General features: G+C 38.3%; 2 protein-coding genes across 2 annotated transcripts; one reads left to right on the forward strand and one right to left on the reverse strand.

The window, feature by feature from the left end:
* The first annotated feature begins 314 nt into the window (after positions 1 to 314).
* On the forward strand, positions 315 to 14,249 carry corn (microtubule-binding protein cornetto). Its single transcript, XM_088044648.1, has 9 exons — positions 315 to 405; positions 10,062 to 11,431; positions 11,857 to 12,220; positions 12,268 to 12,451; positions 12,502 to 12,712; positions 12,759 to 13,282; positions 13,328 to 13,492; positions 13,540 to 13,695; positions 13,739 to 14,249. Exons 2-9 carry the CDS (start codon positions 10,087 to 10,089, stop codon positions 13,922 to 13,924), a joined length of 3,135 nt encoding a protein of 1,044 aa, XP_087900774.1. The 5' UTR covers positions 315 to 405; positions 10,062 to 10,086; the 3' UTR covers positions 13,925 to 14,249.
* A 35-nt stretch (positions 14,250 to 14,284) lies between these two features.
* Bre1 (E3 ubiquitin-protein ligase Bre1) lies at positions 14,285 to 17,969 on the reverse strand. Its single transcript, XM_088044649.1, has 10 exons — positions 17,546 to 17,969; positions 17,315 to 17,501; positions 17,079 to 17,267; positions 16,553 to 17,031; positions 16,329 to 16,502; positions 15,635 to 16,281; positions 15,429 to 15,582; positions 15,146 to 15,379; positions 14,770 to 15,094; positions 14,285 to 14,724 (listed from the first exon to the last, which is right to left on the reverse strand). Exons 1-10 carry the CDS (start codon positions 17,693 to 17,695, stop codon positions 14,345 to 14,347), a joined length of 2,919 nt encoding a protein of 972 aa, XP_087900775.1. The 5' UTR covers positions 17,696 to 17,969; the 3' UTR covers positions 14,285 to 14,344.
* Between the last annotated feature and the right edge of the window lie 343 nt (positions 17,970 to 18,312).

Genomic DNA, 18,312 nt, shown 5'->3' on the forward strand with positions numbered 1-18,312 from the left:
GCCAAAATAGAAAACCACCCCTCGTTTCTAGCCAGAGAAAGACACGACATCCCCATTCCATCACCGCAAAAAAGACAACTGTATCGTACGTGTGTGATCAATACAAAAATTATCCTGTGTACGCTTGCGCTTGTTGATTTCGCTGCACTTCCAGTTTCAGTAGTTGTAAGTAGAAGAGCTGCGATATAGAGGGTCGTACACTTTCCCACCCAAAAGCTTTTGCTGCTTCTGCTGTCGACAGCGGCAGTTATTATACCCACAACAACAAACGAGTGGAGTGGAACAGTTCGTTATATTCGTTGCAGTGAATAAAGTGTTCCGTTTTTATCGTGTTCTTTGTGCATTTTTTGAGTATTTTAGGAATTTGGTTCCTCCACCAAGGTCCTGTAGTTGGGGTAATTTGGGGTAAGTTGTAAAAAGAATACCTCTTTTTATTTAATTAAGAGGAATTTTTGGGTACTGATTGATTTTTTCAATGAACGGTGGCATTACCACTCCTCATGTTCTGATTAGTTATGTTTACAACTACTGTGTCATCAAAATTTCTACTCCAATTTCTGGGAATATTTTGCGTCTTTTTGTAACGAGATAAGCGTAGTGACATCGTCAGATAAAAGCGAGTTTTTTATCTAAAAACAAATCAACTTCATGTTTCACGATTGTTATGTTTTATGTCTTTGTTTTCGCCCCATTTCATCTGGGTATAAGAAATGACGAGCTTACCATTGGTATGATGTCTATGTCTGCACAATGTAATTTATGTTTTCATACAGATCCCCAGAGATTATCCCATTAATTTAGTGGGTTTGATGGGTGTCAGTTGCAAATTTAATCAAAACAGCAGTTTTAAAAGTTTTAATGGATAAAATGCTAGTGGCACCCTTGAGACAAGTTGTAATCAGGCAAAGGGTTGTAAAAGGCTTCTCGTCAATAATTCAGACTATAAAACCTCTGTTTGTTCAATGCTGAGAAACCCATTGTTCGAATGATAATTATCAGTTTTGCCTCCAAATGAAGTGAACTAAAATGAAAGAAAACCCGAATCCACATTGTTTTATGATGTGGTCATCAAGTTATTATCCACAATTACTGAAAACAGTCTTTGTCCTCCCAAATTTATTTCAAGTACGCTGAGATAATCGCAAGTGAATTTTAATGCAGAGATTTATAATGAAAGCATTCACGAGGGTCGTCACTTATTTAATTAGACTTGAAGTGTTAATGAGAATAAATAAATTACTGCAGTTACTCGAGGTTCACTGCTGTCTTCACGCGACTTAAGTTAAATTACATCTTGGATTTTCTTATCACAGGCTATAATTTTACAATCAGAAAAATAGAAATTTATGGTCCTGATAATTCAATTTATGTTCAGACAGATGACAAGTTATTATATCCATTAAAAGTCAGACGATGCATTGCAGAATTAAACTTTAAAATAAATGTCAACATCCGCAGGAGTTTTATTTTAGGGTCTCAAATTTATTTCTATAGTTAAATTCATTTTTATTTTAATGATAAGTCATAATTTTAATTGGTTTAATCTTGGCAAGGGGCCACAGATGCGGGGTCCTAAACAAATTTATGGAGATGTCTGCGTATTTATATTCTCAAGTTTTTGTTAAATGCGTGAGATGATTGATAAGTTTTCAGAAAATTTGTAATTTTCAACATTTTTCGGTTCTAACGAAATATTGAGAAATGAAGAGCAATTTATTCTTACATTGCACGGAAGCAATAGTGCGGAATAACAGCTCCATGCCAAACAACAATTCTTCTAAAATTGCATAATCGAAGGACTAAAAATGACGCAAACAGTTCTTTCATTGTAGAAGTTTTCGTTAAAAATCGTAATCGAATTTGGTAAACTTGCAGATAACAAAATTAGGTACAAAAACTGCCTTTGATTTCTCGCCATCCGTGTCAAGTTCAAAGTAAAAACCTCCAAAAGAACTGTATTTACATTGAAACAGTTGTCCCCCCAGCATGTGTAAACCAGACGGGGTAAAATGTATACAAAAGCTCAACTTTCGAACACGTGTGGTCGAACGAATTTTATCTCACAAAGCTCTACCCCAATGCACGCACATGGCAACAGCAATTCCTCATTAAATTAATGTCAATTCATTCAGAATTTTATTTCGGAGCTTATTATGACCTTGCCCTTGCGAGTTGAATAGATCGTCGTCTAGGGTGGAATTTATCTGATCAATAAAAGCGTTAATGTCGTCGTCAGTTGTTACTCAAGAAAATAATTACGTTATGTAACAAGATAATAATACTTGAGTACCGACTGGTATTTATGGTAAACAAGTTGTACCTGTTAAAAATTGAATTACATAATGTTAGTCTTCTTACGTTCTCGTGCTAAAATTATAATTTCTTAGAGAAACGCTTGGAGTTATGTGCTGATTCACATAAACTGTCAATTTCTTTCGATTTGGTTGACGTTACAGTTAATTTCATGGAATGAGTATTCAAGCCTAAATAAACAATTAGGTTTTTGGTGCATTTTTTAATGGTTGGGTATTGACCGTGGCCTCAACGCCCCTTTATGAGTGAGAAAAAAGTACAGGCTACAGTACATGAATGAATGAGTTATCGATCCATCGAACTCGCTTATTTCCTACCGTAGCGCAAAATTCTTTGTCCTTTGAGTACGTTTTTGGTTATTATTACCTTTTTGGCCCCCAGTTCGCTTTGCGGTTTTTGAAACGACCTTCCAAGGCAGCCAAGTCGCCGCACTAGCCTCCAGCAAGAAAGGTTGATGGCATGACATAGATTTAACGTGAACCTTTGATTTTAATTACAGAAATAGCGGTGGAAAGCGCCGACGGCTTTGTTTTATTTCTGCATCTCTCGAATAGTTTTACTATTGTAATAAATTTCTATGGGCATCAATAAAACTGACGCTTTAATTAAAGATAAATCGTTTGTTAATATGCAGCCTCAGGAAGAAAACTCGTGGTTCTACATAATTATCGCTTTCCAGCACTGCATAATCCTATCCCACGAAGTAAAAAAAAGTTTGCACAAGCTGTGGGAACTCGAGATTATACAATGAAGATGCGTAATCTTCCAGTCCGGCGTTATTTCATCATTTTTATAAGTTATAACTCGCACCGGAACCGTGGTCATAATCATTTATCCGTGCAATTCTTAACGAGCTATCAAATCGGAAATAGATCCAGTTGAACGACCCATGCTGCACCTGTAGGCCATTGTAAAATGGTGGTTTAGAATCAATAATGGGATAGTCTGGGAAGGTGTGGGTATCTGTTTGGGATCTAGAGGTGTTCTTGAACATCCACGGCCTTGAACAAGGTCGCCGATTTTCGCCTGTAGATCTCTCCTTCTGGTAATGAATGGAGACAAATGGTTTATGTAACAGGACATAAAATAACTGGATCGTTTCCTGTGAAGGTAAACGAAAGTATGGAGTGACGCGCTTAGTTAAATTTTGTGAAGAATCCAATGAATGACACCAAAGAACGTCAAAGCTATTGAAAAGTGAAGTTTCTACTGCTTGCTCATTTATTAATGGTTATGGTGACACATAAAGCGGAGTTGCTCTGGAATAACTCTACCAGCGAGTTTAAATAGAGATAAAGCAGGACCCCACAAATACCTCAAATATTAATTACAAAAAATAACAGCTTTGCGTTGAAACGTGGAGAGGAAAGATTTCACTGTTTACTCAACGAGTAATAACAATATTTTTATGAATGTTGTGACAGTTTGCTTAAGATTCCCACTTGTGTGATAAAAGTAAGAATTTTATTACCCCAAGTTTGTGCAAGAATTTTAAATTTTCTAATGAGTTTCCAAAATTATTTTTAGAATCCTTGTCATGGCAAACTTCTGCATTTTTAGTTCAGTTTCAGGGTTTAAGTTTTAAGAATTATTGAAAAGTACTTATTTTTGAGTTGAAAGATGTATGATTTATCTGAAACGCACCACTGCACTATTGAAAATGTCGCATTGGCATTTAAAGAGCATCCACGATTATCCTTTATGCAACTTTTCGCAAATTCTATTGCTAAAAACAAACCAAATTCTCGTAACTTTCCTTTTTCTAATTACGGGTTTAAATCGCTTAAAACTGCTCTTAATTTAAAAATGAACAGTTAGCTATTTTAAACAATCACCAATTAAATTATTTCAATTAATAATGCTAATAATGTTTACGTTTCAACAATCGAAATTGTTAAATTTAATTTCGCATTCTACAACATTATAGTCTCGTACACGATAACATTTAAATTTTAATTATGTTGTTAATCTTTAAGTCGTGGTCACTAATTTTACATAATGTAAGCAATAATTGTTTCCATGGGCGTGTAAAACTAGCTTTCTACAATTTTTAATCGGCAAAAATAAACCAAATCTTGCTTATTTGCTTGCAGAATTGCTATTTATACTCTCATCGGTTCTTTTTGTTTCGAACGGATGTAACCATATACGTAATAATACAGTCTGACTAGACTCCCAACTATAATTAATAAATTCTTCATCGGAAGCATTACTTTCATTTGTTGTTTCCAGTACTTAACTTTTTAGTCTTTGCAGAATACCAATTTATCGACCAATTATGCATACAAATTGCTTTTATCAGTTTCTGCTCAAACACAGATCATAAAGAGAAAACACTTTTGTAACTTTTCTTTGTTTTACATTTCTTTTCTCATTCAACAATTCGTTGCGCCACAATTAAACGACAGCTTTCATCGTTATTAAATCCATTCTATTGTTCATTTTTCATATCTTCTATTACAATTTTTCTTAGATGTTTGTAATTAGTTGTACAAGGTGTGAGAAACTCACAAATAATAGCACTACATTGTAAAAGTGACAGATACAACAAGAGCAAAGGAAATTATAGTGATAGGATCTCTTTTAATGACTTGTGCTCGAATAAATTCTGAAGACAAGGAAATTGAAACTGGAATATGACGCCCACTGAAGTGCATGATTTGCATTTCAGTTTTTCAATCTAGCGACTAACAAAATGATAAAAATAGATTCCGATACGAAACGATTTATTTAGTGGCGCGAACTATGTGGGAAGAACTTTAACTGTTACTTCAGGTCATCATCCTTGGAACAATCATCGTAATCACCAGTCAATTTCTTTGGGGTGAGCGTGCTGAAATTGCGAGTTTTTTAGGCCCCCTAATTGTGTTATAATTTAGAATATTCATTAAACCATTTCTCCCTTCACTACTCATCCTAGACGCTTAATCATCGTTCTTTATTACCACTTATTGAATACAATGATCAATGACATTCACCTGCTCGTTTCCATCTAGTTCTTTGGAAAGCGAAAGCGACCTTATCTAAAAATAAAAGTAAAGAAGATGAATGATTTGTTAAGGTCATTTATGGACAAAACTCATGATCGGAGACCTCTAAATAAATCTCCGTCACGCTACGTGATCGAACTAAAGATCAGATCAGCTAAATAAACTCTAAATTAAAACACCACAGACTTACTTATGGCCCAATTCAACAAAGATCACGCTTACATAACTGCAACGGATGAAAAATTCGCACGGATTTAGGGGCCTGGAATTTTAATTGATCCGAAGAATGTTAATCAGAGAGTTAGATGTTTCGCTGCATTCACTTTCTCTTGTTTCTTGGATGCAGTTGCTAAAATGCCAAATTCAACGTTTCGTGCTTTGGCATTTAACTGGTTGTTTTCATTGGGGTTTAATTAAGGAGCGCTGCAATCTATTTATTGTTCGAGCAGCAGGTGAATTGGTGGCAAAAATAAACACCTTTGGAATAATGGGCAAATTTATATTCAAAATACAAAGAGAATATGACCCTTTGGCAGTACAAGCACTTAAATTATGCGAGTGCTTATGTTCGTTTTTTTCCCTCTTTGAGCGTCTACATATTTCGACCTGTTTACACTCTATTTCTTCACACTCGTTTCCTATTTTTTCCTTTCCAGTCTCGACATCCAAGAATTTAAAAATCCTTAAGGTTAATGCGTCCTGTGAAATTCCAAACAGGATCGGCACAAAAACGCGCAAACTTGACATTGAAAATATGACCGAAATAGGAATCACGCAAATTGTATCATTTAATCAAATGACGCAAATTCACAGTGGAAATCCGTTGCAGACACGGAACGTTATTTCTATAGATCCATTAATTTCGAACAATACAAAAATCAACAAGACGCGCATTGATGGTGTTCAGTGGTCGCTGGACTGGAAATTTTGTAAATGTCACTGGTTAGTACAAAAATTTATTATCTGGTAATGATGGGTAATTGTGGGGGAAAAGAACAAGTTCACGGATCAGGAATTCTTTCCGGGAGATTCCATTAAATGATAGTGGTATAAAAAGTGGAAAAATGTCAAAATAATGCGGTAGTAAGAAAAATGATGTGGGTTATTGCCGTTGATTAGTTTTGGTCGCAACAGTTTGGATCCTGTTATTAAATACCAAATACAGTTAGAAAGGTAACTTAAGAAGGTTAAATTAAACTTAAGTACATTTTCCAATTACACAAATTTTTGAGTGTCGCCTAATCCATTCACTTAAGCAACTCGCATTTCGTAATTTATGTAAAATCGAAGATGTTTTTATACTGACATAATTTCTACCATGAAATTGACCGAATTTCGTCCTTTTATCTTGGGAATAAAGGAAGCGACATATGAATGCAAGTCATGTTCCATTTTACAAATATCACTGTGACATTTTCCATCAATTCCAGGTATTATTTCCTCCGGGTGAAAATCCGTTTCGTAACTTCAAAAATCGCGTCTCATGAAACTCCAGACAGACATTTCAACACATGGAGAATGAGTCACACTCGCCCAAGACGGCATTGACCATAAGGAATTGTTCTCTTTCCATATAAGAAAGTTACCTCAGCAACTTGCCTAAAAAGACAAAGCCAGCCAAAAAACGGTGAAACAGTTAACATTGAGATGAAGATGCCCACATTAGTCGCGACTTTCTGATGAAAAAATTGTGAAATTCTAGTGGAATTAGACGAGACGGAACGCGAGGAATTATAAATAAAGCAAGGAAAACGAACTGGGAATGTCCTCCAGGCCATTGGTCCAGAAATATCCAACTTGCAGATGCTTACGAGTCGTTTTGTTTCATTCCTAGGAAGAAATATCGCTGATGACATGAAGTATTTGCGAAAAAGTGGCGGTTTTTATTGAATCGATGGGATTTAGACGTGCAATTTAGATGTTATCCTACTTCCTTATGGGCAGTAGTCAGACCAGTACAGATTTATCTTCGGGCTCTGACGGATATGTGCACAGCACCCCGGAGAGCGCAGCCATAATGCGGCTTCAAATTTGAATTGGGTTGGCATCTGAACCAAAAACTATAACATCATCATGCCAAATCAATAGATAACAGTGCTGCCAAACTTCAGCAAGGGTTTGGAATAATAGCCGCCGATGATACAATACATTCCGATAACAAGACGTCAATCCTTGAAATGTCCAGAAGCGTTGCTAAGCAATATTCCCAGTGAAAGCATCACCAGCAGACAATTCGACGCCTCCGACGCCTTGTCGTCGCTCTACTTCGAGCGTCCATTAATTAAAAAAACGGAAAACTGCGGTTTGTCGTATCCGTGCAACCTAAGAAGGCCACAAAACCTAAAATGCATTTGTTACAATTACGCATTGTCGTAGAAGCGTCCGTTATTTACAGCTTTCTAAACAGTAAATTGTCTTGATCACGGAAACGTTCAAGTAATTTAGATGAAGCATAAATGATCGGTTGATTGATGGGATCATAACTCGATTGAAATCAGAATACTGTTAGTTACCGTCGTCGTTGGTGGCTTCTCTTGCGGTATATTGTTTGATTAGAATTCATTTTCGTGATAATTTTATTATTAGTGTAATTACGGTGGGTACAAAGTGATCGTTTCCATCGATAAGTGGATTAACGCGTCAGGACGTGATGCTGAAGAGTTGTGACTGTGAATTAAACACAATTTTTTGTGTTGATAGCTAGCATCCGGTGATACATAATCACTTTATCGCAAGTGACTTACAGTTCAACAGCTGCACTGGGTACACACGGAGAAAAAAGTTAAGGACCTAGGAGGTACAGTGGCATTTTTTCGTTCTAAATCTGCTCGTTTTCTTTGATGATTTTTTCCGTTTCACACTATGGCTATTTAGTAGGTCAGTGTCTATGTTCAAGGTGGTTTCATCTAAAATCAGCCTTTTCATCTCGATATGGACTTCGTAAGATTGATTTAATGTTTTGCACACGATAATCATCTTATTGATGATTCATCGTCGTAAATTACATAAATGAAGCAAAAAAGGAAAGTGACTGTTTCCACTTTTAATAAGTATAATCACACTTATTAGAAGCCGTTTATTCGATCAATTACCTCGTTAATTCCGCCTGCATTTTCTTCTTAATGCGTTCAATTGTATTTTCTTCCTCCATTGCAAAACTTTATATTGGACTAACTGGAGATAAATCAATCACCTGAAACGAATCAACCTAAAATTAAATATACAATTTATAAATACAACACAGTCAAGGAACTGGAGGAGAAACAAAAATATTGCTTGTTTCGAAACACTCCAGAGAAGAACAATAAATCTTCGTACTTCTGCAGTAAATTTTAAGAGAGTTTTTAGTGTCTGTGGTTTGTAAGATTACTTCTTGGTTTGTTTGAGTGGTGTTTGTTGTATATCCGATAGCAAAATATACACGTAAGAACCTGGAAGTTATTGGAATGGTGTTTGTTGATATGTTTATCCGCTTGGATAAGCTCTGTGGTTGCGGGCCTGCAGATTATGACTTCTGCTAGAAAGCATTGCTCGAGTAAAATTGTTTGCTCGGTTTTATCATTTACGGGAAAGTAACTTTCAAGGTTTTGCTTCTTTACGTGTTTAAAAATTCGTCGGGTAATCTGTCCGATTGGGGCGCATCCACCATTTTTGCAAAGTTAAATAAGGATTGTTCTTAATTCGAGGGAAATTTGGAAGACCTCGTTTCTGTCTTTCCGCACAAATCCTGAAACAGACAAGCATAACTTGGATTACATTTACAAATAAATGAGATATTAGCATAAGCGGATTTTAGAAATGAAATTTATGAGTCATTTTCAAAAATTTTGCAGTAAAACCTCGATACATGGATTTGTATTTTATTGCAATCGAAAAAGCACTTCAAAATTTATAAATGGACCAAATCTAACATTTATAAGTCAAGTTTGTTAGAAGAAAGATGGAAAAAACGAAATATTAACATTTTTAAGTCCGTAAATTTTTTCTTAAAAAAAACATTTAAAGTCTGAGAAAAACGACAACAAAGTAATTCCTTTCTGCAGTTCAACTACAACCTTACATTATTCAATCAATCATAAACCAATTTTTCTTATGATGTATAGATTGAAAACGTGATACGGAAAGATATTTAGATTTTATGAGATAACGAGCAATCAAAACATACGTAATAAAACTAATAAATAACAAAGTTATAATGAAAAACTCTGACTTTAATCACTTGAAGGCTTAGGAGATTAGATATACAAAAACTCGCTTTATTATTTGCATAATCTCAATTTATTATTGTTGCATTCTTTTGAAAACTTGGTAATGGAGTTGTTACAAAACAACTCTTTATCTTATCAAAAATTTACAGTTATTGCCATATCACAAATTGTTAAAAATAATGCGATTGCATCTAACATTCAAAACCAATTTGTTTCGTGACTGTCGTATTTCAAGCTGGTGTACCAAATCAATAATTTGACGTCCATTTAGAGGTCGCCTGTACTTTTTCCCCACAAATCCAAGTATAAATAATAGCTTTGTAACGGCACAGGATGTTTGTTTGTTGCTACATTATGTAAGAAAGTCTGCATCGTTTATCGAACCCGACACGTGCATTTAAAATTCAAGTAACCTGAAGACTTGAAAAATGATGTCATAGATCCGCATAAGGTTATATAATTGTAGTTATCCTTCAGTACCCAGCTAATAGAATCATGGATAAAACCATTTGCTGAATTTTATTTTTAGATGTCTCCTGGCTTGTTGCAGAATGAATAATTGAGCTACACATAACATGGAAGCTGACTCGCCGCCGCTCCACTCAACCGTCGAAAGTCACAGCGACACCGTCTCCGCAACCGAAGAAGATTCACTCAACAGAAGACTGAACAGCAGCGGCGAAGAAACCGAAGCTGATAACACACTCCACGGATTCAACGTCGGATCTAATATCACTGTCATCGAGAAATCACCTCCAGTTTGTGAAGGCAGTGACAGTGGTGTGGAAGTAGTTGATCTAAATGACTCCTTATACCAACGTGCTTTAAGTTCAAACAGTGGGAATTCGCATGATTTTGACGCTCTGACATGTGCACGCTCCTGTGATTCTTCCATCATCAGTTGTTGTTTCGAAGACGCGTATAATCTCTTAGTCAGAAGGAATTCAACTTTGATCGAAGACTACACTGGGAGACTCTGCGACGGGACGAGCGAAAATGGTAGCGAGAGCTCTTCAGTAACGGGGAGTTCGTCGTCACGAAACTCCAAACGAACAAATCTTGTCAACACGAAAAAGAAAGTCAATGTTCAAGAAGTGAAGAAAGGAACAACAGTGAAAGAGCGATCGAGATCCAAACCACCAATCCCACGAAGGTGTGATAATCAAGCTAGACTCAAGTCAATTGATAGGTTACAAGGGAAATCGCCGAAGAAAACCACACCAACCAGCCTGGAGTTGAAGAAAGACACCAAGCGACCATCATCAGCGAGGACGAAGACGCCGTGTGTTACACCGACAGATGACGGACGGTGGCCTTCTATTAACAGCAAACCAGCTCCTTTAATGTCGAGATCTCTCCGCGCTATGATCGACAGTCCAAAGCGAGTCATGGACACGAAAACTATAGAAAAGTACGCCACTCTTCCGAGACGAAGAAAAGAAAAAGAAGAAGTGAAAGAACAGAAGAAAGTGACCCGGGAAGATCTCACGCGATTGGTTAATAAAAAACCAGCGACTAAAGAACCGCCGTCCAAGAATCAAAACGTTCTCAAAAAGAAACAAAAAATCAAAATCTACCATGAGACGATGGTACAAACGGCTTTAACTGCAAGTGACGTCGAGAAGGCTTTATCAGGATCGAATGTCACTCCCATGGGGCCTAACGATGTGGAAAAATGTGATAAAAGCGAACAAGTCGATATGAGCGTCAAAGACATAGAAGCGCTCCAAGCACAAATCAAAGACTTGAAAGAAAAATACACAACACTCCAAAAAGAGCACAAGACGCAAAACGAGAAGCTTCTAGAAACCGAAGGAAAGCTACGAGAGGAAGTTGTTGAGAAAGAGGGACTCAAGGAAGAACTCAAACAGAACTCGCAACGCGTCTTGGCGATCTTAGGAGACAACAATGTCAACGATGGTGAGTACAGCTAAAAACAACAAATCATTGCATCAATTAACAGGGGCGCAAGTTCAAATCAATAATAACAAGATGATTGCATAAAACGGTTTTTGTATCGTCAAGGACCGAGTTAAGGTCTCAATTTAAACGCTTACGATGCTCCCATTTTTTGCCCCGAAGACGAAGGACGACGTAATCTGTAATAATACCAAGTCAGGACCGGCGCTGAAACGACTGAGATTATTTTTTCGGGCCGCTCGGCGAAAGCCTTAATTGGACGTAGTAAAATATGGGCATTTATTTACGTAACCGCATTTTTTAGTTTCTAAATTCGCACCGGTTTCCGATTACAAAAAAGGAATTTTAATTTATAGATAAAGAGACAGATTTTTCCTCTTTGTGCTCATATAGTCAGGATTAAAAAGTGACAATTTTCTTTTCAGATGAGAATTCTTCTAGTGACAGCCTGTTGGTGCTAGAATCCCGTTTCCAAAACGTCGGCCAGGTCGTGATTCGCCAAGAAGAAGAAATCTCAAAACTGAACAGCTACTGTCGCTCCCTTCAAATCGACCTAGAGAAAAGTCTCGCCGCGCAGAAGATCCTCGTTCAACAGCAACAAGAACTCGAAGCTGAAAGTGTGGAGCTCCAGGAGTTCATGCAGGCTGAAAAAACAACGCTTTCTGACGCCCTGAAAGAAACTGAGAACGAAATTGCGAAGCATCAAACCCTCTTGAGTAGAAAAGAAACCGAACTTCATGAAAAAGAGGAGGAATGTAAACGGATAACTAAACTAAGCGAACAGAGATGGTACGAAACCCAGTAGAGTCACTCCGAAGTTAACTTTTTGGTTTCAGGCAAGAGAACTTGAGTTTACAAGCAAGAATGGGCGCCTTAGAAGCGAAATGTCGCGAATTGCTCGTGCATCAAGGAAGTTCTGTGTCGGGGACTGCGGTGGCTTTATCGGCTTTAATTGGAAGATTAGAAGGTCTTGTTGATGAGCTTGTTACTTCGTATAGCATCTCAGATCAGGAACTGGAGGTACGTTTATGATTAAATAACTTTGAATTGTAAATTAAGCTGCGTTTTAGGACGTGATTTTCCACAATGAAGCGTACAGTAATAGCAGCAGCAGTCCGGATGCGACACCTGAAAAATGTAGGAAGTTTCTCGGCGATAAAACGCCATCCCCGAAGAAGGGATCGTCGTTTGTTTCGGCTGTCATAAACGCTATAAAAAATGCGGCGGCTCAGAGTCCATTCGCTGGACACAAAGACATGAGCAAGGAAAATCTATACACAGGTGAGTTCAAAAGGTCTTTTTATCTTCACCCTTTCGCTGTTCGCAGATAATTCAAGTCCAAACGAACTCTTGGACTCTGAAACCGAACCTTGCTTGATGATGGAACACGTCTTAGAAGATGTCGTAATCCCAGATGGTTACACTCACAACATGATCTCATCCTGTCACAGCATCTTAAGCTCGCAAAGTGACAGCTATATAGACATGTCCAGGAGCAATTACTCAACCGAAATGCCTTCATTATGTGAAATCTTCCCATCGTTATCTTTGGTTGATCAAGTTATAGACGTCGATAATTTGGTTACTCGGCTTTTGAAAGTGATCCGCATAATACAACTAGAAAACGAAGACTGCATGAACGAACTCCAGGAACAACGAGACAGGCTGTCTGAACAAGTGGACAAACAAAAGGAAACGAATAAACTTGTCGGAAAGCAATTAAAAGACTGGGAGATTCTTGGAGCGCGGCTAAAGACTGAAGTCAAGGAGCTCATGCACCAGCTGAGCAAGAAGAACAATGAGATTGACGGGATTAAAACGGAACTGAACAAACAGAGAGAAGAAGTGGAGGTACGAAAACAACTGTAAATCACAAATATAAAGTTTTATTTCCAGAAACTCAACCAAGATGTGTGTGAACTATCCACGGCGTTGTCGAAAGCGGAACTGGAAATGAAAATGAAGGAGGAGGAACTCGCCGAAGCGGTCAAGAACTGGGAGGAAAGCAACGAAGTTCCATCACCGGAAGTCATGGCGCGCTTACATGCAGCTCAGAATGAAGTAAGTTCTAGTTTGATGCAACTCAAACTGCATGATTGTCTTCACAGGTTCCTCTCCTGAAAGAGAAGTTGGTACAAAAAGAGCGACATTTGAGTGAACTCACTCAAGAATTCTTAGCCAGTAGACAAGTCTTGACGGAAAGCTTGAAAGAAGCGGTTAATGAAGCGAAGAAACAATACGAAGCGATAGACAATGCGCTAGAAGTATGTTGAGATTATGTAAAACTGTTTTAATTCGTGGTTTCAGGTCCTCCACAACAACCAGAACGTAGTGCAACAATGTACACCTTTAGCGGAATTGCAGAGGGAACTAGAGACCACGAACTTCCACAGTGCATCGGTGATGCCACTGGCTGTTCCTGCGGCCGATTGCAACGCTAATGCAGCGCTCCTACAAGCGATCGCGAGTTTACAGATTAATACCACTGCCTAAGTTGTGAAGTCACAATAATTTTAGTGATATGGCCATTTGTTTTGACACGAGTTTTTCAATTTATGTATATAATCTTGTTTTTGTACATGTTTTATTTATGTTTCTAGAGATTTAAAAGGCTGACTTATGCCATTCTACGTCCACTGAACGAATTTTACGTAAAAGGAGATCATAAAACCGAAGTTTGTTTCTTTGGATTGCGTTTAATTTTAATGGACCCGTTTTAACGACGTTTTGTTTGAAATCGATGCTTTTGATAAATCCATATTTTTAGATTGTATTATTACGCCATTGTTGTAAATAAATTAAATTACGTATTCCCGTTTCCTGTTGTTTTTATCCAGGGTAAAAATCCGCATCGTCGTATATAATGTATATTATAAATACCACATCCTTAAAATGCCTACAATAAAAATAAAACTAATTCGATAAAAATAGACGATGATAGTCATTAGCCCCAAAAGCGCAATTACACTTGGGACACTTTCTCTGTCTTGTTTCATATCTGGTCTTAAGACAGTCGTAACAGAACACGTGGAAACACTTTGATAAAACGGCGTCCTTCCGTTTGACTTTGCAAGACGGACAAGTCAAAGTTTCCTTATATTCGCGGATTTCTTCCATCATCACTTCATCCAGAGTTGTTCCCGCGAGTTCCATCTTCTTCATTCGTTCCGCTTTGCGTTTGAGTTGCGCTATTTCTTCTTGGAGTCGTTTAGTTTTATACGCTTCTGCCTCTAGAGAACTTGTCTTTTCTGCGACGACTTGCTGGGCTTCTTTCATTTGGGAGTGATATTTCTCTGCAAACATAAATAAGTAAAAGAAATTGTGAATAAGGTGAATACCTAAATGTAGCTTCAAATCGGCTGCGGACTGAGCACTTTCAATCGCTTTTCTTTTATGCATTTCCATCGCCTGTTGTCTAAGAGCGAGTTCCTTCTCAGCCGTCGCTAAAGTGTTCTGCAAAATCCTTTCTTTTTCTTCTAGTTTCCTTACAACTAAATTTGCAGCCTCCACTTGTGTCGTCAGGGTACTGACTTGCTCCTTCAAAACGTCTTTTTCTTCTCTCGCTAATTTGTGGAGTTGGTTAGATTTGATCCTTTCCGACATGAGCTTAAAGTTAGCATCGTCTTTTTCTCGCAACTGTTGAATTAAACGTGAATTTTGTTCCTAGGAGAAGTTTCTTTAGAATTGTGCTTCACTTGAAAGTTACAACAATACTTGCATGTCTTCAAAAGCTTGACCTGTGACTTCCATTTCGTTTAACAGAGCCTCTTCTTCGTGGGAACCTACAAATGGGCGCATTTGGTGCAAGACGTTATGGCCCCAGTTGCCATCAGACGGTTTTTGAGATGCTACCTGTTTCTGAAGCTCGTACTTTTGTTCTTCTAGTTGTTTGATCTTCTTTAAAGCTTCATCTTCGGCTAGTTTTCTCTTGTCGTCTCTTTTACTGTCCTGTGAAACTAATGAATTAAGGACAGATTTAAAGTTGAACTGAACCAACCTGCATCTTCTTAATCTGTTGCCTTATGTCATCCAACTCAGTTCTTAGCTTTTTCTCCGCGGCCATCAATTGAACTTTATCTCTCTGCTCTTTGCTAACTCCTTTGTACATATCCAGAAGAAGTTTCATCTCCTTCTGTTCATTCAAGGCTTTCCTGGAGAAGAGAAAAGTCACTCCAGTGGACGTCCCATCTACCTACCACTTACTTTAATTGATTCTTTAAATCCCTAACCATGTCGCTTTCAACCATTTTGGCATCTTTCACTCTTTGTGCTTCACGATGATCCTTCTCCGTTTTCACCATCGGTTCTTTCTTCACCATCCCCTTTTCCTGCTTCACTCCAGGCTCTTTCTTCGCCGACGGCGAGTTCCCAGAATTGCTAGCCTTCTCACCGTCACCTTCTTCATTCTGCTCTGATTCATCTTCTTCTTTTTTCACCGCCGAAGCAGTCGTCGGTTCTTCTTTAATTTGTGCGGATTCGCTACTAGAATCTTCTTCTTTTACCACTTCCTTTTTGATGTTTTCTTTCGATTCTTGGTTGGCACCTTGAACGTGCGCTAGCTTAGCTGAGATATCATCAATTTCTTTCTTTAGTTTTGGTATTTCCGCGTTGGCTTCCTTGTACTTTCGCTTGTAACGATGAACTTCACCTTTCAGTTGCTGCGTGTTGTTTTGTAAAGAAGTGATTAAATGTCGCATCTCTCGATTGATGGGTCCGGTTTGCTCGTTGGCAGCGAGATTTTGCTCGAATTCGATTCGCAGCATTTCGTATTCTTTGCGGAGTTGCGCTAGGAAGTCTTCCAGTTGCATGACTTCCTGACGGAGTTTCTTTTGGGCAATCAGTTCTTCGCTCTAGAAATAGAATTTGTAAGAATGAAGGGAGGAAAAGCAGCACAAACCTCCATCATTTCTATGTTTCTCAAGTGGGCGTTCTTGCTGGATTGGAGTTGTTGCCTTGCTTCATCCAACTGTGTTTTCAATTGCATGGATTCGTTATACAGGACAGAAAATTGGGACTGGAGACATTTGTATTCGGTTGTCTCCACGATGACGCTTTCAGGGAGCTGGCGGATCTGTAAAAACACCCTTCAGGAGGAGATCTTTGGTGATTTGTGATACCCACGTCCATCTTTAGTTTCTCAACTTCTTTCAGAGTCTCTCTGTGGGTTTGGTGCAGTTTATCCAACTCCAGAAGTCTAGTATTGGCAAGTTCTGTCAGCTCTTCAACTTCTTTCATCAAGTCTTCAAGCTTGGCCTGGGAAACGTTAGACTGGACTTGTTTCTGTTGAGGCCCTTTTTCAGGATCTCCATGCAACTGGTGGTAACTCTTCAGTTTCTCAATAGCTTCAGCCAGGTGAGTCTCGAGTTTATCGTTTCTGTTGCGGACCTTCTCAAGTTCGTACTGAAGATCATCAATTTGGTTCTTCAACTCAGCGATTTCTGTCTCTTTAGCGGTCACAGAGTCGTGAAGTTCTGCGACCTTCAGACTGTTTAGATGGTATTTTTCGTGGAGCGAAGTATGAAGAGCTTGGAGGTTGCGATTTTCAGCCTGAAGTTGGACGTTTGTTTGGCAGATGACTTCGTCAACAGTGGGGGCGTCTTCTAAATAACAAAATGAGAGAAGTTCAAGCGGGTTGCCTACAACTTACGCCCTTCTAACTCCCCCTTGAGTGCCAAGGTGATCTTCTCATTCCTCTGCATCAGCCGGTCAAACGCCTGGATAACTTTAGCCACAGCTCTTCTAGAAACTTGAACTCTGTTGGCTAACTTATCATTAAGCTCATCTTTGTCCCAAGTGGATAGTTGCAACAAAAATGATGTTGTCGCCTCGTTCTCGTCTGTAATTTGACTGTTAATACATGATAATTTAAGAAGAATGTTGTACTTTTATTTTCTGATTCATCAGCGGTCTCGGCATCAAATCTTTGCAACAGAATTCTGATATCTTCATTCAGTTGGTTCCAATAGCGATTGACAACGTTCAACATAGCGTCATCTTGAGTCTGTCTCTTCTCCAACTGCTCAATTCTTTGCCGCAGCTCTTGCTCAGTTCTATAGCGTTGCTCAATTCTCTAAAAAAGACATAAAAAAGAGCCCCACATAGTTAAACCAGTACCTGAGCCAACTTCTTGTTCTGAAACTGCAAAACCTTTATGTCCATTTCTTCCAGAGTGGACACCGGCCCTATTAAATGGGGCTCAAAGTGGATCTTTTTGATAGGGGGCAGATTGGAGCTCCCGCTGTCGTCAGCGTGTCTTTTCGACATTTTAAGGCAGTGACCAAAACAACTACACGTGGATATTCAACTCGTTTCTGTTGCTAGAAAAACTGAAAAATCGCGAGCCGGGAAAGTGAGGTTACGTGCTCATCTAGTCATTTGAGGGGCTGTTTATATATTGAGCGATGGTATTTTAAGCGGGGAGTCTTCCTGTTGCAAGGAATTCAATTTTAAACACATTTATTATGAATTATTAAACGTTTCACTGTTTTGTTATCGATTTGATGGCAACAACCGCTACGTTGGCACTACTGCGCAGGCGCGGGATTTTTTTTTATTTGCAAATTTAAAAACTGTAACATTTTGGAATTTGGTCTTTGCAGGCTCAAAAAATTGCTCATTCTTCTTAAAAATCCGTTTTCTTTGTGGGTTTAGCAAGAAAAGCGTATTAATAAAGAGAGGGGAGGATTGGCGAGCTGCTAGGGCACCACATTTGCATAGGAGAGAGTTGGATAGTTATGGTTTTTGGACCTCGGGCTTTCAAGATTTCACGAAAATTTGGTACCGAAGAAGGTTCTCTTTGAAAGAGTTAAAATTTCAAGAAACAGAGACTTTCCTGTTTTTGTGGGCTCAATTGGTGGCAAGTTTATGAGGTTTTTTCATGG

The sequence above is a fragment of the Gnatocerus cornutus genome, chromosome 9, assembly GCF_029298725.1.
Source record: "Gnatocerus cornutus isolate USDA-ARS CGAHR chromosome 9, icGnaCorn1.1, whole genome shotgun sequence".
Taxonomy (NCBI): Eukaryota; Metazoa; Arthropoda; class Insecta; order Coleoptera; family Tenebrionidae; genus Gnatocerus; species Gnatocerus cornutus.